The 15,917-nt window shown below is 60.6% G+C and overlaps 1 protein-coding gene across 1 annotated transcript in view; it reads right to left on the bottom strand.

Moving 5' to 3' along the window:
• Positions 1 to 15,917, bottom strand: part of ANK1 (ankyrin 1) — a 61,954-nt gene that overhangs the window by 9,399 nt on the left and 36,638 nt on the right. The window contains exons 3-37 of the mRNA XM_074164275.1: positions 15,425 to 15,523; positions 14,258 to 14,356; positions 13,457 to 13,555; positions 13,159 to 13,344; positions 12,922 to 13,020; positions 12,391 to 12,489; positions 11,955 to 12,053; positions 11,331 to 11,528; positions 11,147 to 11,245; positions 10,679 to 10,777; positions 10,326 to 10,424; positions 9,983 to 10,180; positions 9,706 to 9,804; positions 9,526 to 9,624; positions 8,257 to 8,454; positions 7,930 to 8,028; positions 7,444 to 7,542; positions 7,014 to 7,112; positions 6,813 to 6,909; positions 6,551 to 6,619; positions 6,152 to 6,175; positions 5,156 to 5,258; positions 4,794 to 4,872; positions 4,411 to 4,508; positions 4,098 to 4,322; positions 3,534 to 3,688; positions 3,167 to 3,378; positions 2,872 to 3,076; positions 2,604 to 2,700; positions 2,010 to 2,238; positions 1,751 to 1,876; positions 1,546 to 1,665; positions 1,243 to 1,327; positions 914 to 988; positions 193 to 324 (exon numbers count right to left, since the gene is read on the bottom strand). Of these exons, the coding sequence (XP_074020376.1) occupies positions 193 to 324; positions 914 to 988; positions 1,243 to 1,327; positions 1,546 to 1,665; positions 1,751 to 1,876; positions 2,010 to 2,238; positions 2,604 to 2,700; positions 2,872 to 3,076; positions 3,167 to 3,378; positions 3,534 to 3,688; positions 4,098 to 4,322; positions 4,411 to 4,508; positions 4,794 to 4,872; positions 5,156 to 5,258; positions 6,152 to 6,175; positions 6,551 to 6,619; positions 6,813 to 6,909; positions 7,014 to 7,112; positions 7,444 to 7,542; positions 7,930 to 8,028; positions 8,257 to 8,454; positions 9,526 to 9,624; positions 9,706 to 9,804; positions 9,983 to 10,180; positions 10,326 to 10,424; positions 10,679 to 10,777; positions 11,147 to 11,245; positions 11,331 to 11,528; positions 11,955 to 12,053; positions 12,391 to 12,489; positions 12,922 to 13,020; positions 13,159 to 13,344; positions 13,457 to 13,555; positions 14,258 to 14,356; positions 15,425 to 15,523 (4,297 nt within the window). The remainder of the gene's footprint in view (positions 1 to 192; positions 325 to 913; positions 989 to 1,242; positions 1,328 to 1,545; positions 1,666 to 1,750; positions 1,877 to 2,009; positions 2,239 to 2,603; positions 2,701 to 2,871; positions 3,077 to 3,166; positions 3,379 to 3,533; positions 3,689 to 4,097; positions 4,323 to 4,410; positions 4,509 to 4,793; positions 4,873 to 5,155; positions 5,259 to 6,151; positions 6,176 to 6,550; positions 6,620 to 6,812; positions 6,910 to 7,013; positions 7,113 to 7,443; positions 7,543 to 7,929; positions 8,029 to 8,256; positions 8,455 to 9,525; positions 9,625 to 9,705; positions 9,805 to 9,982; positions 10,181 to 10,325; positions 10,425 to 10,678; positions 10,778 to 11,146; positions 11,246 to 11,330; positions 11,529 to 11,954; positions 12,054 to 12,390; positions 12,490 to 12,921; positions 13,021 to 13,158; positions 13,345 to 13,456; positions 13,556 to 14,257; positions 14,357 to 15,424; positions 15,524 to 15,917) is intronic.

Below are 15,917 nucleotides of genomic sequence, written 5' to 3'. Positions count from 1 at the left end.
TGCAGGGGGAAGCCAGTGTCAGCAAACTGGTGACTGAGGGAGCACAGTTGTGCCCCAGACCCCCTCCAGGCGGGCAGGTGGGCATGAACCAATGGTGTAAAGCCAGCCAGAGACCCCTGAGCACACACAGGCTGCTCTGCGCAGCCAGCCCAGCCACCTCCCTGCCTGTAACAGGGCACTGCAGATACTCACTCTTGACACTCTTGCCCTCGCGGCTGACCCAGAGGTTGAGTAAGGCTATGCTCTGCTCCAGCAGGGAGTTGGGGTTCTCCACACGAATCCTGTTGATGTCATCCACCCCAAACTGCAGCTCACGTGCCAGCTCTGGGGGAGACACCACAGCTCAGCATCACACCCTGTGGTGCCCACCACCAGCTCCTGAGCCAAAAGGACTTGGGACATTGTGAAAGGCTCAGCCAGACCCAGCACAGTCCCCCACATCACACACAACAAACATGGCAGAACACGCAGGAGCTGAGGGGCAGCGGTTGAAGTGCCTCTGCCCAGGCTGGCTGTGACCAGCGCAGCGTGTCTCACACTAAGGGGGAGCATGGGAGCTGCTGTTGGGTGTGTGGCTGCAACGACAGGGCTGAGCCTCCGTGAACAGCAGCTATATGTACGACTGAACGAAACCCTTGCCTGGCATGTGTGTGTGCGTGTGTGAATGCATGCACAGCTGCAAGAAGGCCCATTTCAGTGCCATGGTACGCTCAGTTTAACAGAAGGGCTGGGAGGCGAGGCCAGCCTGCAGAGGAGCTAGTGCAGACTGCGCTCATACCAACGGCAGCGGGGCACAACACCCTGGGCAGAGTAAAGCACATTCACTCCTCCCTGCAGCATGTTTCCAGCCTTCCTACATGCTGGCTTTCCGAGGAGTGTTGTGCACCCTCAGAGCCGTTGGGTGTGGACTCACCGGCCCAGCTGAGGCCCAGCTGCTCTGCTATGTCGACCATCTTCTGGTCTGCCTTGTCTGTGCTGCTCAGAGAGCCTGGAGGAGAAGAGGGAGCCACAGTTTCAGCTGCGCAGGGCCCTCCACCAGGGTGGGGAGGGGGAAAGAGTGCGGCTGAGAGGGTCTCACAGCCCTGTAGGCACTGCCCTGCAGGCAAGACCAAGGAAACCCGCAGGGAAAGGGGAGCTGCCATGCTCGTGAGTATGACAGGTTCAGCCCAGCCCTTCCACTGGTCTTGGGCACCCCAAGCACAGGTGGGGAGAGGGCCTGGACAGTCCCAGCAGGCTGCGTACCGAAACTGGTCTCGCTTAGGATGCTGTATCGCTCCCTCAGGGACAGTGGCGTCAGTGTCCTCCTCCGCTCCTCACTGCCGCTTCCCTGCGAGGGTGGGGACAAACCAAAGTGTCACCAGCTTGGAAAGAGGATAGCAGCTCTGCCCTGGCACCACTGCTTCTCCTGCAGCCCCAGAGTGGCATGGCATGGCCATGTGGAGCAGCCAAGGAAGAAGAGCTGACAGCAAGGGCTGCCTCCTGTGCCTGGCAGAGGGATGGGCCCCCACTGCCCCCTCCCAGAGGTGCCAGAGACCTGGCACTGACCTTCGTGCAGGGTGGTATGCTGATGTTCAGGTGGCAGAGCACATGCTGGAGGTCCTCGTACTTCATGGCCTTGCGCAGGAAAGACAGGGAGCCACTGGCTTCCCGGCTGCTGTCCCGAACCTGAGCACGGAGAGCCTGGTTAGGTGGCCTGGACCAGGACAGGCACAGGGGCCCCCCGCAGCCCAGCCCCACACCCTGCCATTACCTTGATAGGGATGGCGAGACGATTCTCCCGGAAGGACTGGAAGAGGAATGTGCGGGGCTGAGCAGCCTTCTTGACAGGCACCAGGTTCCCTGAGAGCTCAACGTGCAAAGGCATCCCCTCCACCACCTGGCAGGGAACAGAAAACAGGATCAGACCCTCTGCAGAGCTGCTTCCCCTGCTCCGGGACAATGCCAGGCCCCTCCACTGGCATCAGCCTCCCCGCTCCCTTCTGCACCCGACACTGCTGCTGGGGACAAACCTCAATGTCCCTGCTGCGGGCCACCTCGGTGAAGTTTTCATGCTGCTCTAAAGTCTTGTCAATCTTGTCATCAGTCATGCAGTAGCAGCGCAGCCGGCCTTCCCGTGTATCATTCATCTTGGCAAATACCACGAATTTGGCCATGTAGGGCACAGCCGTCAGCTCCTTGTACAGCATCGTGGCGAAGTGTACGGCCTCGGCTGTGCGCGGGCAGTCGGCCAGCCAGAACCTGCAGGAGGGACGGGTCGGGGACTCCTGGGCAGGTTCCCCAGCGGCACCAGGAGAGCTGCCGCCCTCCCCGATAGCACTGCAGAGGGTGCCCCAAGAGTTCAGGGTAGAGGAGCAGCCCCATCCATGACGGGGACCCACCCAAGCACAGAGAATGGCCCCTTCCCTCTGCTCACTTAATTGTTGTGAGTGTTCCCCAACACATGCTGAGGTAGCATGGGGTCTCAAGGCTGGAGACACATGGGAATGGGGCAGCACCACAGTGAGCACAGGGGTGGGAGGCTCCTCCTGGCACAGGCTACACCCCAAGAGCACCTGAGGAGCAGGATGATGTCCCCAGATGAGCACACACTCGCCGAGCCTCACCTGGCAGACACGTTGGTGGTGAAGTTAGCACACTCATTTTCATAGACCAGCTTCGTGGTGCCTGTTATGTCTTCCCACTGGGCTTGGGCTGTCCCTCCTGCAGCATAAAGCAAGGATGAGTGCACTGCCTTTCCATAAACCTGGGGTCTGCATCCCCCCTGGCATTTGCTCTCTCCACCACCATGATCTGTCCTGAGCTCCCAGGAGCTGCAGCCCACCGAGGTGACCCAGCCCATCCCCACCAGAGAGCAGGGGCTGGTGGCCTCACCGATCACACTGCAGAGCAGGCGCAGGCTGGTGGTGTCACCCTCGCCGCTGTCTCGGGGGTTGTCCTTCCAGGATGGTGGCAGTGGGATGCGGAGGCCGATGGGGCGGTGGAACTTCCTCCGGCGCGGCTCCACCGTGACGATGGGGCTGAAGGTTGCCTGGTTCCCCAGCAGCTTGGTCACCAACTCGTCGGGCACGGGCTGCGCCTGTGGGTGGCACAAGCAGGGGTGTCAGGGCCAGTGTCCCCAGGCTGGGGCACAGCCTGGGCCCATTGCTGACCCCTGGACTGGGCTCACCTGCAGGGCCAGCCTCACTCTCTTGGTGACAGCGGCATCCGGGAAGGTGGCCTGTACCATGGGCACCAGTGTGCTTTTCAAACACCCTCCCTCAGGGCCAATCATGTCACAGTCCTGGCAAATCCGGGACATGACCACAAAGTAGAGAGGGAAGTCGGTGGTGATGATGCGGCAGACCCTCTTCTTCTCCAGCTCCTCCAGGCTCTCCAGCTCTGCAAGGGCAGCACAGCCATCAGTGTTCACACACCAAGCCCATGGCTGTCACCCACCATGCCACGCTCAGCCCTGTCCTACCACCCAAGCTGGCCGCAGCCCTGCCTGCGGGGAGCCGCAGGGTGCCGAGCCCCCGCCTGCCGGGCACGCTCACCCTCATCCATGCCATTGAGCAGCTGGTCCATGTAGCTCTCCTCATAGCGGTTGCGGTGCTCCTTCCAGACAGAGCCATTCTCGCTGCGCAGCACCACCAGCTCACGGTCCCCACGCCCATAGGAGGCAAAGTGCGGGATCTCCACAATGACAGGGCTGCAGACAGCAGAGGAAGGCTGATTGCACCCAGGTGCTGCTGCCAGGTCACAGAAGGTGGCCCTGGGCAGAGCGCCTGCCCGTGCCCTACAGCTGCCGGAGGAGGAAGGCGGGACTGCTCGCACCCCTCTCTCTGGGAAATGGGGTCTGCGCCCAGCAGGACCGTGCTGGTCAGGGCTTTTCCTACCACGGCACAGCCACTGATCCATTTCACTGGAACAACCCACCCCAGAAACATGTTGTGCTTGGCCGGAGGCAGAATGTCCCCTGCACCAGATCCCGGAGCAGAGACGGGCAGAGGTCTTGCCACAGCTGGCAGAGACTCCTGAGGAGCCCAGATCTGTCCCCAGTCCTGAGGGACAGCCACGCTGCTGCCAGCCCCATCTGCTCTGTTCCCAGCTGTGCTCACCTGAGGAACTGGGCACCGGCAGGCCCCAGGGCAATGATCCGGCTGGCCAGACCCTCCTCCTCAGCCAGCGTTGGGGGTGCAGGCAGCTTTTGGGGCTTCACCAAGCGGCAGGTGATGCGGGTGGGTGCTGCACAGGCACGGGGAGGGATGATCACACGCAGCCCATGGTGCCGGCTGCCCCGCATAGAGCCACCACGGGCGTCCACCATGAAGCTGACCAGGAACCTGGAGTGGGCAGAGGCAGGGGCAGGTGAGCACCTTGCAGCCAGCTCATGAGCAGAGCCTGCATGAGCCGCACAGGCTGGGCACTCACCCTGTGTGCACGGGACTGGCCACTGGGCTGATGTTATCCGACGTCTCAGTGGCGGGGCTGCTGGGGATCAGGGAGTCCTCATCGAACTCCTTGGAGGGCTGTGTAAGGCAGGGAAGGTCCCACATGGGCACAGGGTCCTACGTGGGAGTGCTGAGCCTGCCCACTCTGCAGTCTCACAACCCTCTCTGGGCAGTCCCATACCACGAGGTCCATCCCCACCACCCACCCCACATTTTGGCTCTGTGGTGATGGGGGGGGCTCTCCCTGGCAGGGAATGCCTGGGGGCACCATGGCAGGCTGTGTCTCACGCTCACCTCCTGTGGGGACACTGAGGGCGCATGCAGCAGGCTGACTTGCTCAGCTTCTGTCTCCACAGGTCCTACCTGCTCAGTCTCCTCTGCTCTGGTCACCACAGTCTCAGGTGGGACGCAGGGGATCTGCAGGACAGCTGGAGACTCCACCCTGGCAGGAGAGGGCAGTGACAGCCACTGAAGTGGCGGGTCTGGGCCACTCAGCCCCCCACGGTCCCCCCAGGGAGTCGTGGGACCGCTGGACAAAGGCAAACTCAGCAGCAGACCCATGTCCTGCTACAGGACCAACATGGACTACCTTTGCTATAGCTGGTGAGGGCTCAGTGATTCATTCCTTGGCCAGAGCTGTCCCTGCCCCACTGGCGTCCCAGCCCAGCACCAGTCTGGCCCTGTGCCCTGTACCCATTCCCTCCCCACCATCCAGTGCCTCTTACGTTTGCTCCAGTGTCGTCATGGTCACAAACTCCAGCATCTCCCTCTTGCCCTCCTGGTCCCTGGAATCAAGTGTCCTGGGCTTTGGTGCAATCAGCTCCTCCTCTGAAAGTGAGAACTGGCTCAGCACGCAGAGGCAGAAGGACAAGGGAGCACAGACATCCAGCCATTGCCCCCACCCCTTCCCAGGGCTGGATCCAGGGCCCATCCCCGCTCCCACTGCTCCCCACAAACACTGTCCCCTGGGTCTCAGCCAGCCACGGGGCGGCTTTGCCCTCTGCCAGATGGGGTCTGCTGGCAGGGGCAGGACCCGTGCTGCGGGTCAGTGGGACAGGAGCTGTGGTAGCTGTCAGGAGCTTCAGCTGCTGGTCGACCCCTTTCCCAGCACCAAGCACAGAGTGGAGCCTGCCGGGGGAGACACCCTCCTGTTGGATGCTGCAGACAGGAGACTAGGCAGGGCTGCGGGCGTGGGAAGGATGCTCTAACACGCACCCCCCCTTGGAGGCACAAGCCTGGCCAGCACTGCCTGCTGGCCAAATTAACGCCTGTTAAGGAGTTCCCCACAGTATGGCTCTCGCCATTGCCCTAAGTGGGGGAGTCCAGCACCTCCCACAGCAGGGAGAGAGCCCCAGAGATGGGGAGGGGACCACAGCAGCACAGAGACCCTCAAGCACTCAGGCTCATCCCTGCCCTGGCCAGGGTAGCACAGGGCAGTTGTGGAGGGACACAGGAGGTTGTCACAGGCTCTTCTGTCTACTTCGGACAGGGCCTGGGGCCAACAGGGAGCCAGGGCTCCCCAACACTGCAGGGACGGCCCTGTTCATGCAGTCACACCACAGCAAGCAGCACGGACACAGATGGGCAGGGCAGGATGGCAGGGCTGCGCTGGATGGCACCAGCCCAGCAGAAGGCTCAGCAGATGGAGGTGGTGTGCGGATGGTTAGTGGCCATGGGGTGAAATGGGCCATTGAGCTGGGGCAGGGGGACACATTTCATACCCATTACTGTGACATGAGCAGTGCCTGCAAAGTAAGAAGAGGCAAAGGTGAGGTCTTGGTGAGGGAGTAGGAGCAGACCAGCTGCAGCCAGGCTGGGAGCTGGTACCACCCCATAGAGCAGGGCACAGAGGGGGGCTCTGCATGCCAAGGGCTCTCTGCACACTGTCCCTGGGGCATGGAACCATGGAGACGCTCAGGCATATCCTTCCTTCACCCAAGCCAGGAGGTGCCACCCCAGGAGTCTGGTAGGCTCCCCTCATCCTCTCCACAAGACCACCGTGGGGCCACAGCCCCCCCACCCCGGCCGGCAGGAATGCCAGTGCCCATCCAGCTGCTGCTGGCCACACTGGCCCAACCAGCAGACCTCTGGGACGGTGCAAGCCAGCTCCAGCCCCTCACCTTCGTCCTCTGACACATCCAGAATCTCATCTACGGTCTCCGGGAAGCTCATGCGGTGTTTGTCACCAACTGACTGCGGGAGCAGAGCGGAGTCAGAGGAGGCCAGCCCTTCACTGTGCAGCCCCTGCAGCCCCCTCCTCATGCCCGGGCTCAACTCCCTCTGCCCCAAGCGAGACCACAGCTGCTGCCCAGGGCTCGCTACCCAGCTGCGCCCGGTGGACCTTTGCCGGGCAGCTCCCAGCCCCAGCCCTCCCCCAGGGACTCACCGGGATGTCAGTTTCCTCTGTGACAATCTTGAGCACGTCTGTGACAGAGATGTAGCCAAGCCGCTTTGCAATGGCCAGGGGAGTGGTGCCGTTCTGTGCAGGGAGGAAGGACAGGGTCAGCAGCAGCCACGGGGAAGCCCGGGCAGGCGACCGAGCTTGCCATGGGGTGAGGAGGCACAGGCAAGCACCATACTCACTGTGCTGATCTCGTTGGGAGAGGCACCGTGCTTCAGCAGCAGTGTCACAATATCTGTGTGTCCCTGCTGCGCTGCCTGGTGCAGAGGGGTGTATCCCAGCTGCAGGGGGGGACAGAGGGTGCCGCCATCAGTCCTGGGACTCTGCTGCCCCAGAAATGCCCCCAGGCCTCACACGGCGCTTCATGCCTGGAGCAGGAGGGCAGCTCCCTCCTTTCTGGGGTAAGCAAAGGGCTCTGCAGAACCCAGCACTTGCTCGGAGCTGTAGCCAGAATACAGCAGCTTCCAGACAAGGAGACAGGAGGGCTTGGAGCAATGTGGCATGGGGGTGGGAGGAGAATTGGAAGCAGGGAGGGAGGCTAAGCCTTCCCCAGCAACCTGGATGCTGTTGCCCAGAGCAGAAGGGTCCTTGGAGCACAGGACATCTCTGTACCTTAGTCTTGGCATTGACATCAGCCTGGTGCTGCAGCAAAAACTTCACCAGCTTAATGTTCCCGTAGTGGCTGGCCACATGCAGCGGGGTATAGCCCATCTGAAAGACAAAATCAGGTCTCAGCCTGATCTCAACGGTGCCCTTCTGGCTCATCCCATGGGCAAGCCCCCATAGATGAAGGAAGCTGCATGCGTGCGGGTGCTGCCTGAGAGCCCAGGGCCAAGGCAGAAGGTACAGTGCAGACCACACCAGGTTGTGCCCAGGGGTACAGGGGCAACCCATGGGAGTGGGCAAGAATCATCCCTCTATGGCGGTGGGGGGAAAGGGAGGAAGAGTCCCCAGGACACAGACGAAATGGTAAGAATGCTTGTGAAAGGGGAGAGTCTTGCACAAAGAACAAGAAAAGCAATGCTCCTCCTGGAGGAGGCCTAGAGGCAGTTCTCCCACATGTTTTTCACCACAGCCACAGTCAGTGCGCTACTTTACCCTGGTTGTCGCGTCCACTGTGACTCCGTGTTTCACCAGAACATCAGCAACTAGCACATGCCCCTCTTGGGCCACGAGATGGAGAGGAGTCAAGCCACTCTGCAAACAGAGGAGGTCTCAGCACGGTGGCAATGCCACCACTGCAGCTCTACCAGCAGAGACTCTAAGTCAGGTCTCCAACCTGGCAAACTGACCAGCACTGTGCTGTTGGCCAGCACGCTGCTGCCCGAATGCAGGGAGGCACCAGGGCCTGGACTACCACCCTCCCTGCTGCTCCCTGCTGGGGTGTTCTCTTCCAGCCTGGCGGGATGTGCTGGAACAACTTACCTTGTTGCCTAGGTTGCCGTTGGCTTGTTTGGAGAACAGCAGTGCCACCATGTCTGCATGCCCCTCCTGGGAAGCCAGGTGCAGGGGGGTGACCCCCTGCACAGACTCAGCGTTCGCAGAAGCCCCGTACTGCAGCAAGCTGCTGGCCACCTCCAACTGGTTCTGCTTGGCAGCGATGTGCAGGGGGGTGTACCCGTTCTGCAGGGAGAGAGGCTTATTGCAGTGTGCAGCCCCTGCCGAGCAGACCAGCAGGGACAGAAGGTGTCACCTTGCCTCTCCTGCCCTTCCTAGTCACCTCCAGAGCTCAGGGATGTGGGCTCACACCTGAACCATCTCCCGGACAGCAACTAGCCCTGTCGCTGAGGCCAAATCCCTCTTCCAGCCAAGACAGCCAAGTCAAAGAGCACCTGCTTCAGGTTCAACTGGTATCAGCTTCTCCTGGAGTTTTACATGCATTAATTCCTATGGCAGCATTCAGCCACCCAGAGCTGAGAGGCCAGGGCAGACAGACACCTCCCAGAACGTGCCTGGCTGAGGTGTGGGGGAAAACCTCACAATATGTGGGATTAGTATTCATGCAGAGACCGCAGGGCCTTGTGCGCTGCCTTTGCCGCCACGCTGCAGGAGCGCAGCAGCTGGCAGACGGGCTCTGCCCGGGGTGACGCGCGGGCTGTCGGTGACGCAGACCGATGGGGGACTGGCGCTGGTGCCGGCTGCTCCCGGTGCCTGCGCAGTGAGTCCACCGGCTCAGGGGACAGGGAACGCCAGATGGGGAGGGCCAGCACCAGCAGCCACTCGTCTGTTCCGAGGATACAGCTTCTGCAAACAACGTGGAAACCAGGGCTGCTGGTCTGCTCTTTGGGGGCTGCTGGTCTGCTCTCTGGGGGGACGTTCCCCGTGCTCAGGCAGAGCGGGGCGACTCTCATGAGCTGGTGGGTTTTCTGAGTCACTGCTTCCCAGCTGCATGCAAACATTCATGTGTGGTTTCCCAAACTGCCAGACCGCAGCGCTGCTCCGCAGGGCTTGCCATGGAAACACATCCCCCAGCAACAGCCAACACTGGCAGCAGGGACTACCCTGACATACCCTGTCTGCGGGGTCAGGATGACCCTGGCCCCCACCTGCCCCCTGTCCTGCTGCCAGGGTGGTGATCAGTCCGTTGCACACTCCCCAAGTCCCAGGGTTGAGGGGCAATGCTGGCCCCAGGCTGGCACGCACTGGCCACAGAACACATCCCCACATCCCCAGGGACACCCGGTCCGGTCTTACCCAGGCTGAGCTGTGCGGGGAGCTCCCCTTGGGAAGTAGCAGCCTGACAATCTCCAGGTTGTTGTGGTGCACAGCCACGTGCAGCGGGGTCAGGCCGTTCTGGGGAGGGGGAGAGGGAGAAGTGAGACAGAGCCTCTCCCCATACCCCACTCCTCCCACTGCCACAGGAGCAGCACTCACCTTCCCTGCTGCATTGGGGTGAGCATCATGTGCCAGCAGCAGCCCTGCCACATCCACCTTCCCATACTTGGCTGCCACATGGAGAGGGGTAAATCCTTTCTGAGGAGAAAGGCAACTCATCACAGGGTGCACAGGGATGAGGAGGAGAGCACTGGCACACACGTGGGAAGGGGTGCTGCAGCACGGGAGGAGGCTGGCCCTCCTGTGACAGGGACACTGAGCCACCAGCCTGCCCAGCTGAGCCATGCCTTCAGTGATGGTGGCCACAGCAGCCTACCTTGGTCATGCAGGTCTGTGAGGCGCCCTTCTCCAGCAAGGCCAGGGCCGTGTCCACATGCCCCTCTCTGGCAGTGATGTGCAGGGGCGTGTGCCCCGCTGTTGTGGCCAGGCTGGGGTTTGCGTTGTTGTCCAGCAGCAGTTTGACCATGCCTGTGTGGCCAATGCGTGCAGCACAGTGCAGAGGGGTCTGGTCATCCTACAAGGGAAGCAGAGAAACTGTTTTGGCAGACGTGAACCAGTCCCTTGCTTGCCATGCCAATGGGCCCCCAGCCCTGCTGCTGCTGTTGCACAGCCCCTGGCAGGCCAGGAGCTGGACTATCGTACAGGTTCCCTGTACTTACCTTGGCCTTGGCGTTGGCTTTGGCTTTGTTCTGCAGCAGGTACTTAGCCACATCCGTGTGCCCAGCTCTGGCTGCCATGTGTAGGGGCGTCTCCACTTTCTGCACCAAGGACAGGAAAAATTGGTGAGACTGTAGGAGGGGATATCTCCTTCTGCAATCGTTCCTCTGGTCTGAGCACAGGAGAGCAGTGCCCATGACCTTTTCTGGCCCCTACCAGTTCCCCCTGCCAGCACAAAGCCAGGGGCACCAGGGATTGCTCAGGAGAGCAGAGAGAGCAGGACTTGGACAATCCCCACCTCCTGCTGGACCCCACCATGCCAAGTTCCCACAGCCCCAGCCAGGGTGGGACTCACCACATTGGAGACATTTGGAGAGGCTCCACGCTGCAGCAGAGTCTTGACGATGGGCAGGTGCCCCATGAAGGCAGCCACATGCAGGGGGGTCAGGCCAGACTGTGGGGAAAAAGGGGCCAGGAGCCAAGATTGTGGCTGATGGCCTTACCAACATCTCTTCCAGCTCCCTTCTCCCCCTCCCAGGGCATGCTCCAGCACAGAGGCAAACTTGGGGTCCCCAGCCCGGCCCCAGCACCCCAGCAGGCAAACTGAGGGGAACACAGAGAGCTGCTGCCTCCCCCACTCTCCCCTGCCCTGTAGAGAGCAGGCTGTGGGGAGATGCTGCCAGTCTCTGCAGGTCCTGAGCTGCAAAGAGCTCTAAGCTGCAATGAAAGTGCCTGGGGACCAGCAGAGGCCAGGGGACCACCATCCCCTGCAGCACTGCTGGCTCTGCACAGGACAGCTGGGGCTGGGCTGCAGCCCACTTACCTCCGTGACGGCGTCAATGGAGGCACCTGTCTTCAGCAGCAGCTCCATCACCCGGATGTGGTTCTTCTTGCAGGCGATATGGAGGGGTGTGAAGCCATTCTGCAGACGGATGGACAGATGTACAGTCATTTGCGAGAACTCTCCCTCTCCCCTGCCCCAGCCCTGCCTGCCCCTCCTCACTCACCAGGGCTCGGGAGTTGGGCTTGGCCCCCTTCTCCACCAGCAGCTTGGCCACCCGGTGGTGCCCACAGTGTGCGGCCACGTGCAGCGGCGTTAGGTGGTCCAGGGTGATGTCGTCGATCTCGGCGCTGTACTGCAGGAGCAGGCGCACGCAGTCCAGGTGGTCGCCCTGCGCTGCCATGTGGATCGGCGACAAGCCATTCTGTGACCATGGAGTGGGGCCTCAGGGCTGGGCCAGGAGGGGGACAGGCAACCCAGCCAGCCCCTGCCTCGCTCCCCTGGCCACAGCTCTGGGGCAGAAGAGATGGTGTGTTCCCCAGGGCGCTAGCAGAGAGGAGCCCCAGAATCCCTCACTGAGACTCACAGCTGAGCAGAGGGCAAGGCCTGAAGAGCTGCTGACATGGGGCAGGCTGTCGCCTTCTCAAGGCTGGTCCCTTGGAAGCATGCAGCCCTCAGGCAAAGGGCTCCAGCTAGGGCTGAGGAGGAGGTCAGGAAGCTCCTTGCCCCTTGGGAGGCCAAAATCTCAGCCCAGCCACGGGTGGCATCCAGCAACTGTGCACAGCTTGTTACCCCCTGTGCCGCCCTGGGACCTGGCATCAGGCACAACCCCAAAGAGTCCCATGGGTACCTTGGTTTTGGCTTGAATGGGAGCCCCATGGTCCAGCAGGATCTCTGCGATTCGCACATGTCCATTGCGAGCTGCACAGTGGAGAGGGGTCAGCTCATCCTGGGGAGAGAGAAAGGTTCAAGGGCTCATCATGGGCAAGAAAGGGCAGGGCTTCCCTCAGGCGGGAAAGTAACAGGGGCTTTGGACTTATTTTTGGAAAATAAGGCAAAACTGAGCCCTCAGCCCCCAGGGCACACCCACTGTAGCCATGCAGCCTCCTCTCACCTCTACATGCACCAGCGAAAAACCTGGTCCATCCCTTAGTGCGCCAGGGACCCTCTCTCACCCACCCAGCGAGATGTTCACAGGGTGTGCACTAGGCAGTGCTCCCTGGACGCACATTGCTTGGGGAGGGAGACAACCCGTGTACTTGCAGGTGATCCAAAAGCAGTCTCACCTTGGTCCTTGTCTCTATCTGGGCCCCACGGTCCAGCAGCAGCCGTACCATGATGATGTTGCCCCGGCGGGAGGCTATGTGCAAGGGAGTGATCCCATTCTGGGAGAAGGAATGGCAGCATGTTAGAGAGCAGCCCCTTCTCTTTCCCCCACAGGGCTGCAAGGAGACATGGAGTGAACAAAGGACAGAGAGGACAGGAGCTGCACGGAGCTCGCAGAAAAGCACCAGCTCGTGCATTTGTCTGCACCCATGGGACTGGAAGAGGCACACGAACTGCAGGGAATACAAGCTCTGCCCAGCAGTGACAGCACCAGCTTTCCCTCAGCCTGGACACAAGGTCTCAAGAGCTTCCAGGGATGCATGGCTGCATCCGACAGAGGGAAGACGTAGTAGAAAAGGTCCATGCTGGTTATTAACGGCAACTCCCCAGGCATGCATCAGTGTGCTACCTTCTGCATGGCACCTACATGGGAAGGAGCCACAGCATCCTCCTCTGGCACCGCAGCAGTACCCGTCCCACTCTGCACTTACCTGGGGTGTGAAGTTGACACTGGCTCCACGGTTCAGCAGTAATTGGGCCACACTGAGGTTCTCGTAGTGGGCTGCAATGTGCAAGGGGGTAAATCCAGTCTAGGAGAAAGAAGGAGGGATCAGCCCAGCCAGACACATGCTCCCTGCTGAAAGGATGGATAAACACAGCATACCAAGCTGCTGCTCTCCCTGGGGATGTAGGAAAGCTCCCAGAGACAGGATGGGAAAGCCACACACCTTGGAGAGGACGTCAGCATTGGGGTCATTCTGCAGCAGCACGGCAGCTGTGCGAGTGTCATCATTGCGGGCTGCGATGTGCAGGGCAGGCAGGCGGACCTTACCCTTTGTCCCATAGTTGATAAGGTGAGCAACCACATTCTCATGCCCTTGTTGCAGAGCCACAGCCAGTGGTGTGAAGCCATCCTGCCGAGGAGAGGTGGGTGAGAGGGGAGAGCCAAGGAGCTGTGGCAGCACCCGGCACATCCAACAGCAGCCCCAACAGGCAGGGCCCTAGGGTCCTCCCCAAGGATCTTACCTCTGTGGCTACATTCTGGTTGGCTCCATTTTCCAGCAAGAACTTGACAACTTCCAGGTGGTTTTCCTGTGCTGCCATGTAGAGGGGTGTGAAGCCTTTCTGCAAACACAAGGCCATGCACATCAACACAACTCTTCAAGTTTCTCAAACTCCTTGCAGACCTACACCCCATCAACATCCACACCCCCGGCTCATTGAACTGGGGCAAAAGCATACACAGTGTTGGGGGTGGGGGGGGGAGGAAAAAACTGGCAATGGTGGAACAATCACAGAGAGCTGGAGCTCAAGGCTCCCCACGTCTAGAAAGAACCAGGGAAATGCTCCACAACAGTCTCAACCCAGGAGACACTGCCTTCCACTCATTGCCAGTACTCTCCCTTGCTTCAGGGGTGCTTCTCTCATCAGCAAAAAGCTGAAGAGCTTGCAGCCACACCAGGGCCAAGAAAGAGAGAATGGAGGAGGCGGAGTGTGCAGAGCTGCAGGGGTTGCTAGAGGCTTTGCCAGGGAGTCATCAGCCACAAGTCCTCCCAGGATGAGTTCAATGCACTTGTGTGTGCTGCCATGGACTCCCTCAGCAGAGAGACCCTGCTGGTCTCCCAACATCCCTCCAGACTCCCTTCCCACCACTTGCACACTCATCTTCTTTCAGGAGTCTGGCAGAGCAGTCCTTGCCTCTGAACACAACTAGAGAGAAACTGTAAAGGGCTGCTGAAGTGCCGGTGCTGGGCACAGTTCCCACCATGAGGACACCACCATCATGTTTGCTGGGTGCTTTTCCCATGGCAGCCCAGGTCACTCTACCTGTGACTGCGCATTGACGTTGGCCCCATAGTTCACCAGTTCCCGGACCACGTCCTGTTGTCCAGCCAGGGCAGCGATGTGCAGGGCTGTGTTTCCCTTCTGAAAGACACCACAGGGCAGCGCTCAGGAGCTGGAGCAGCCACGATGCTGAGGAAAGATGGGCCTGATGTGCTAACAGGCGTGCAAAGAGCAGCTGGCCAGGAGAAGCCTGTGGGGCCCCGCAGTCCTTGCTCCATGCCCCATCCCCGCTACAGAGCAGGCAGCTACCCTTCATGTTTGCTGGCCAGGGAAGAGAGTGATTTCATCTCTCCCATGAAGTTACTGGCAGCAAAAGCTGTGTGTGCTGTCAGGCCCTGTGTATCTCCAGCACCGAGAGACGAGGAGGGGAGGGAGGACAGGGGGCTGAGCTGGCAGCCTTCAGGCAAAACTGCAGTGTGCACCCTGGAAGCCAAGGCATCCCAGCAGAGCTAAGGGATGATAAGCGGGCTGGAAAATGCAGACACAGGCTCCTCCGACTTGTGCCTTTGGGTGGTGTGGCAGAATGCCAGGCTCTGCTCTGTGCCCTGAGCCCTGCCAGAGCAGTGGGGAAGTGGGGAGCCAGCCCCCCCCCCCCCCCCCCCAGCTCTCACAGCCTTTCAGATGGTGCTGGAGGCTGCTCATTTGTCAGCCCGGCTCGCTTGCGTGGTGTCTCGTCACCAAGCAAGAACCACATCCCACTGTGATGATGCAAAGAGAGAATGATATGTTATTTACAGAGCGCAGGAGCTCTCCTGGCTTGTGAGAATGGTACCAAGGCCATCTCCATGTTACAGCACGCAGGGGTGCCATGGGGCAGCGAGGGCTGACCCCAGCCCGCAGCCAGTGCCAGGAGGAGATGTGGATGAAGACAGCACTAGTATGTGTTGCGGCTTCTGTTACTCCTCTCTTGAGCTCACAGTGGCCTCCGTGGCCCAGAGGAACCTCACACCCACCTGGAGGTGCCCAGCACAGCTCCAGCTGGGCTGAAATCACAGCCTAGTCTCCAGGCTTAGCCCAGCACCACCGCCATTAGCACAGCCCTTCCAGGGGCAAACAGCGTGATTCACAGCTCAGCTACTGCTGCCGCGTCTGCCAGCAATGGCAGGGTGCGGAGCAGTGACTAACGTGACTAGAATCCCTTGTCCTCACCTTGGTCGTTGTCTCCAAAACGATCTCCTTGTGAAGCAGCTCCACCACCATTTTCACATGGCCCTCCTTGGAGGCCAAGTGCAGGGCGTTCAGCCCATTCTGGAGGGAGAGAAGGTGGGAGAGGGGCATTAGTCACCTGCTGGGGCTGGGGCTTTGCAGGGACCCCCCCTACTCCGAGCTCCTGTGCGGACACGACTGTGGGCACTTGGCCCCCACTGGAGAAAGGGCAGGTTGGTGGGAGCAGGAGCCCTGGCCTTGTCCTCGATCTCTGTGCTGGCATCCAGCATGACAGCCATGGTTACCTCTAGGCTGCCAGGGCAACTGTGTGCTGACTGCTGAGCTGCTGACTAATGCTGGAGGTTTCTCATGAGCAAAACATGCAGCCCCCATAGGCGATTTCCTATGGGTGGGTGTCACTAAAGCCCAGCGCATGTGTGTTTGTTGCCACAGGAACTGTGTCAGTCCTCTCTGCTCATGGCACATCCCTGATGTC

This window comes from Numenius arquata, chromosome 26 (assembly GCF_964106895.1).
Source record: "Numenius arquata chromosome 26, bNumArq3.hap1.1, whole genome shotgun sequence".
Classification (NCBI taxonomy): Eukaryota; Metazoa; Chordata; class Aves; order Charadriiformes; family Scolopacidae; genus Numenius; species Numenius arquata.
This window is presented reverse-complemented; position numbering and strand designations above follow the sequence as displayed.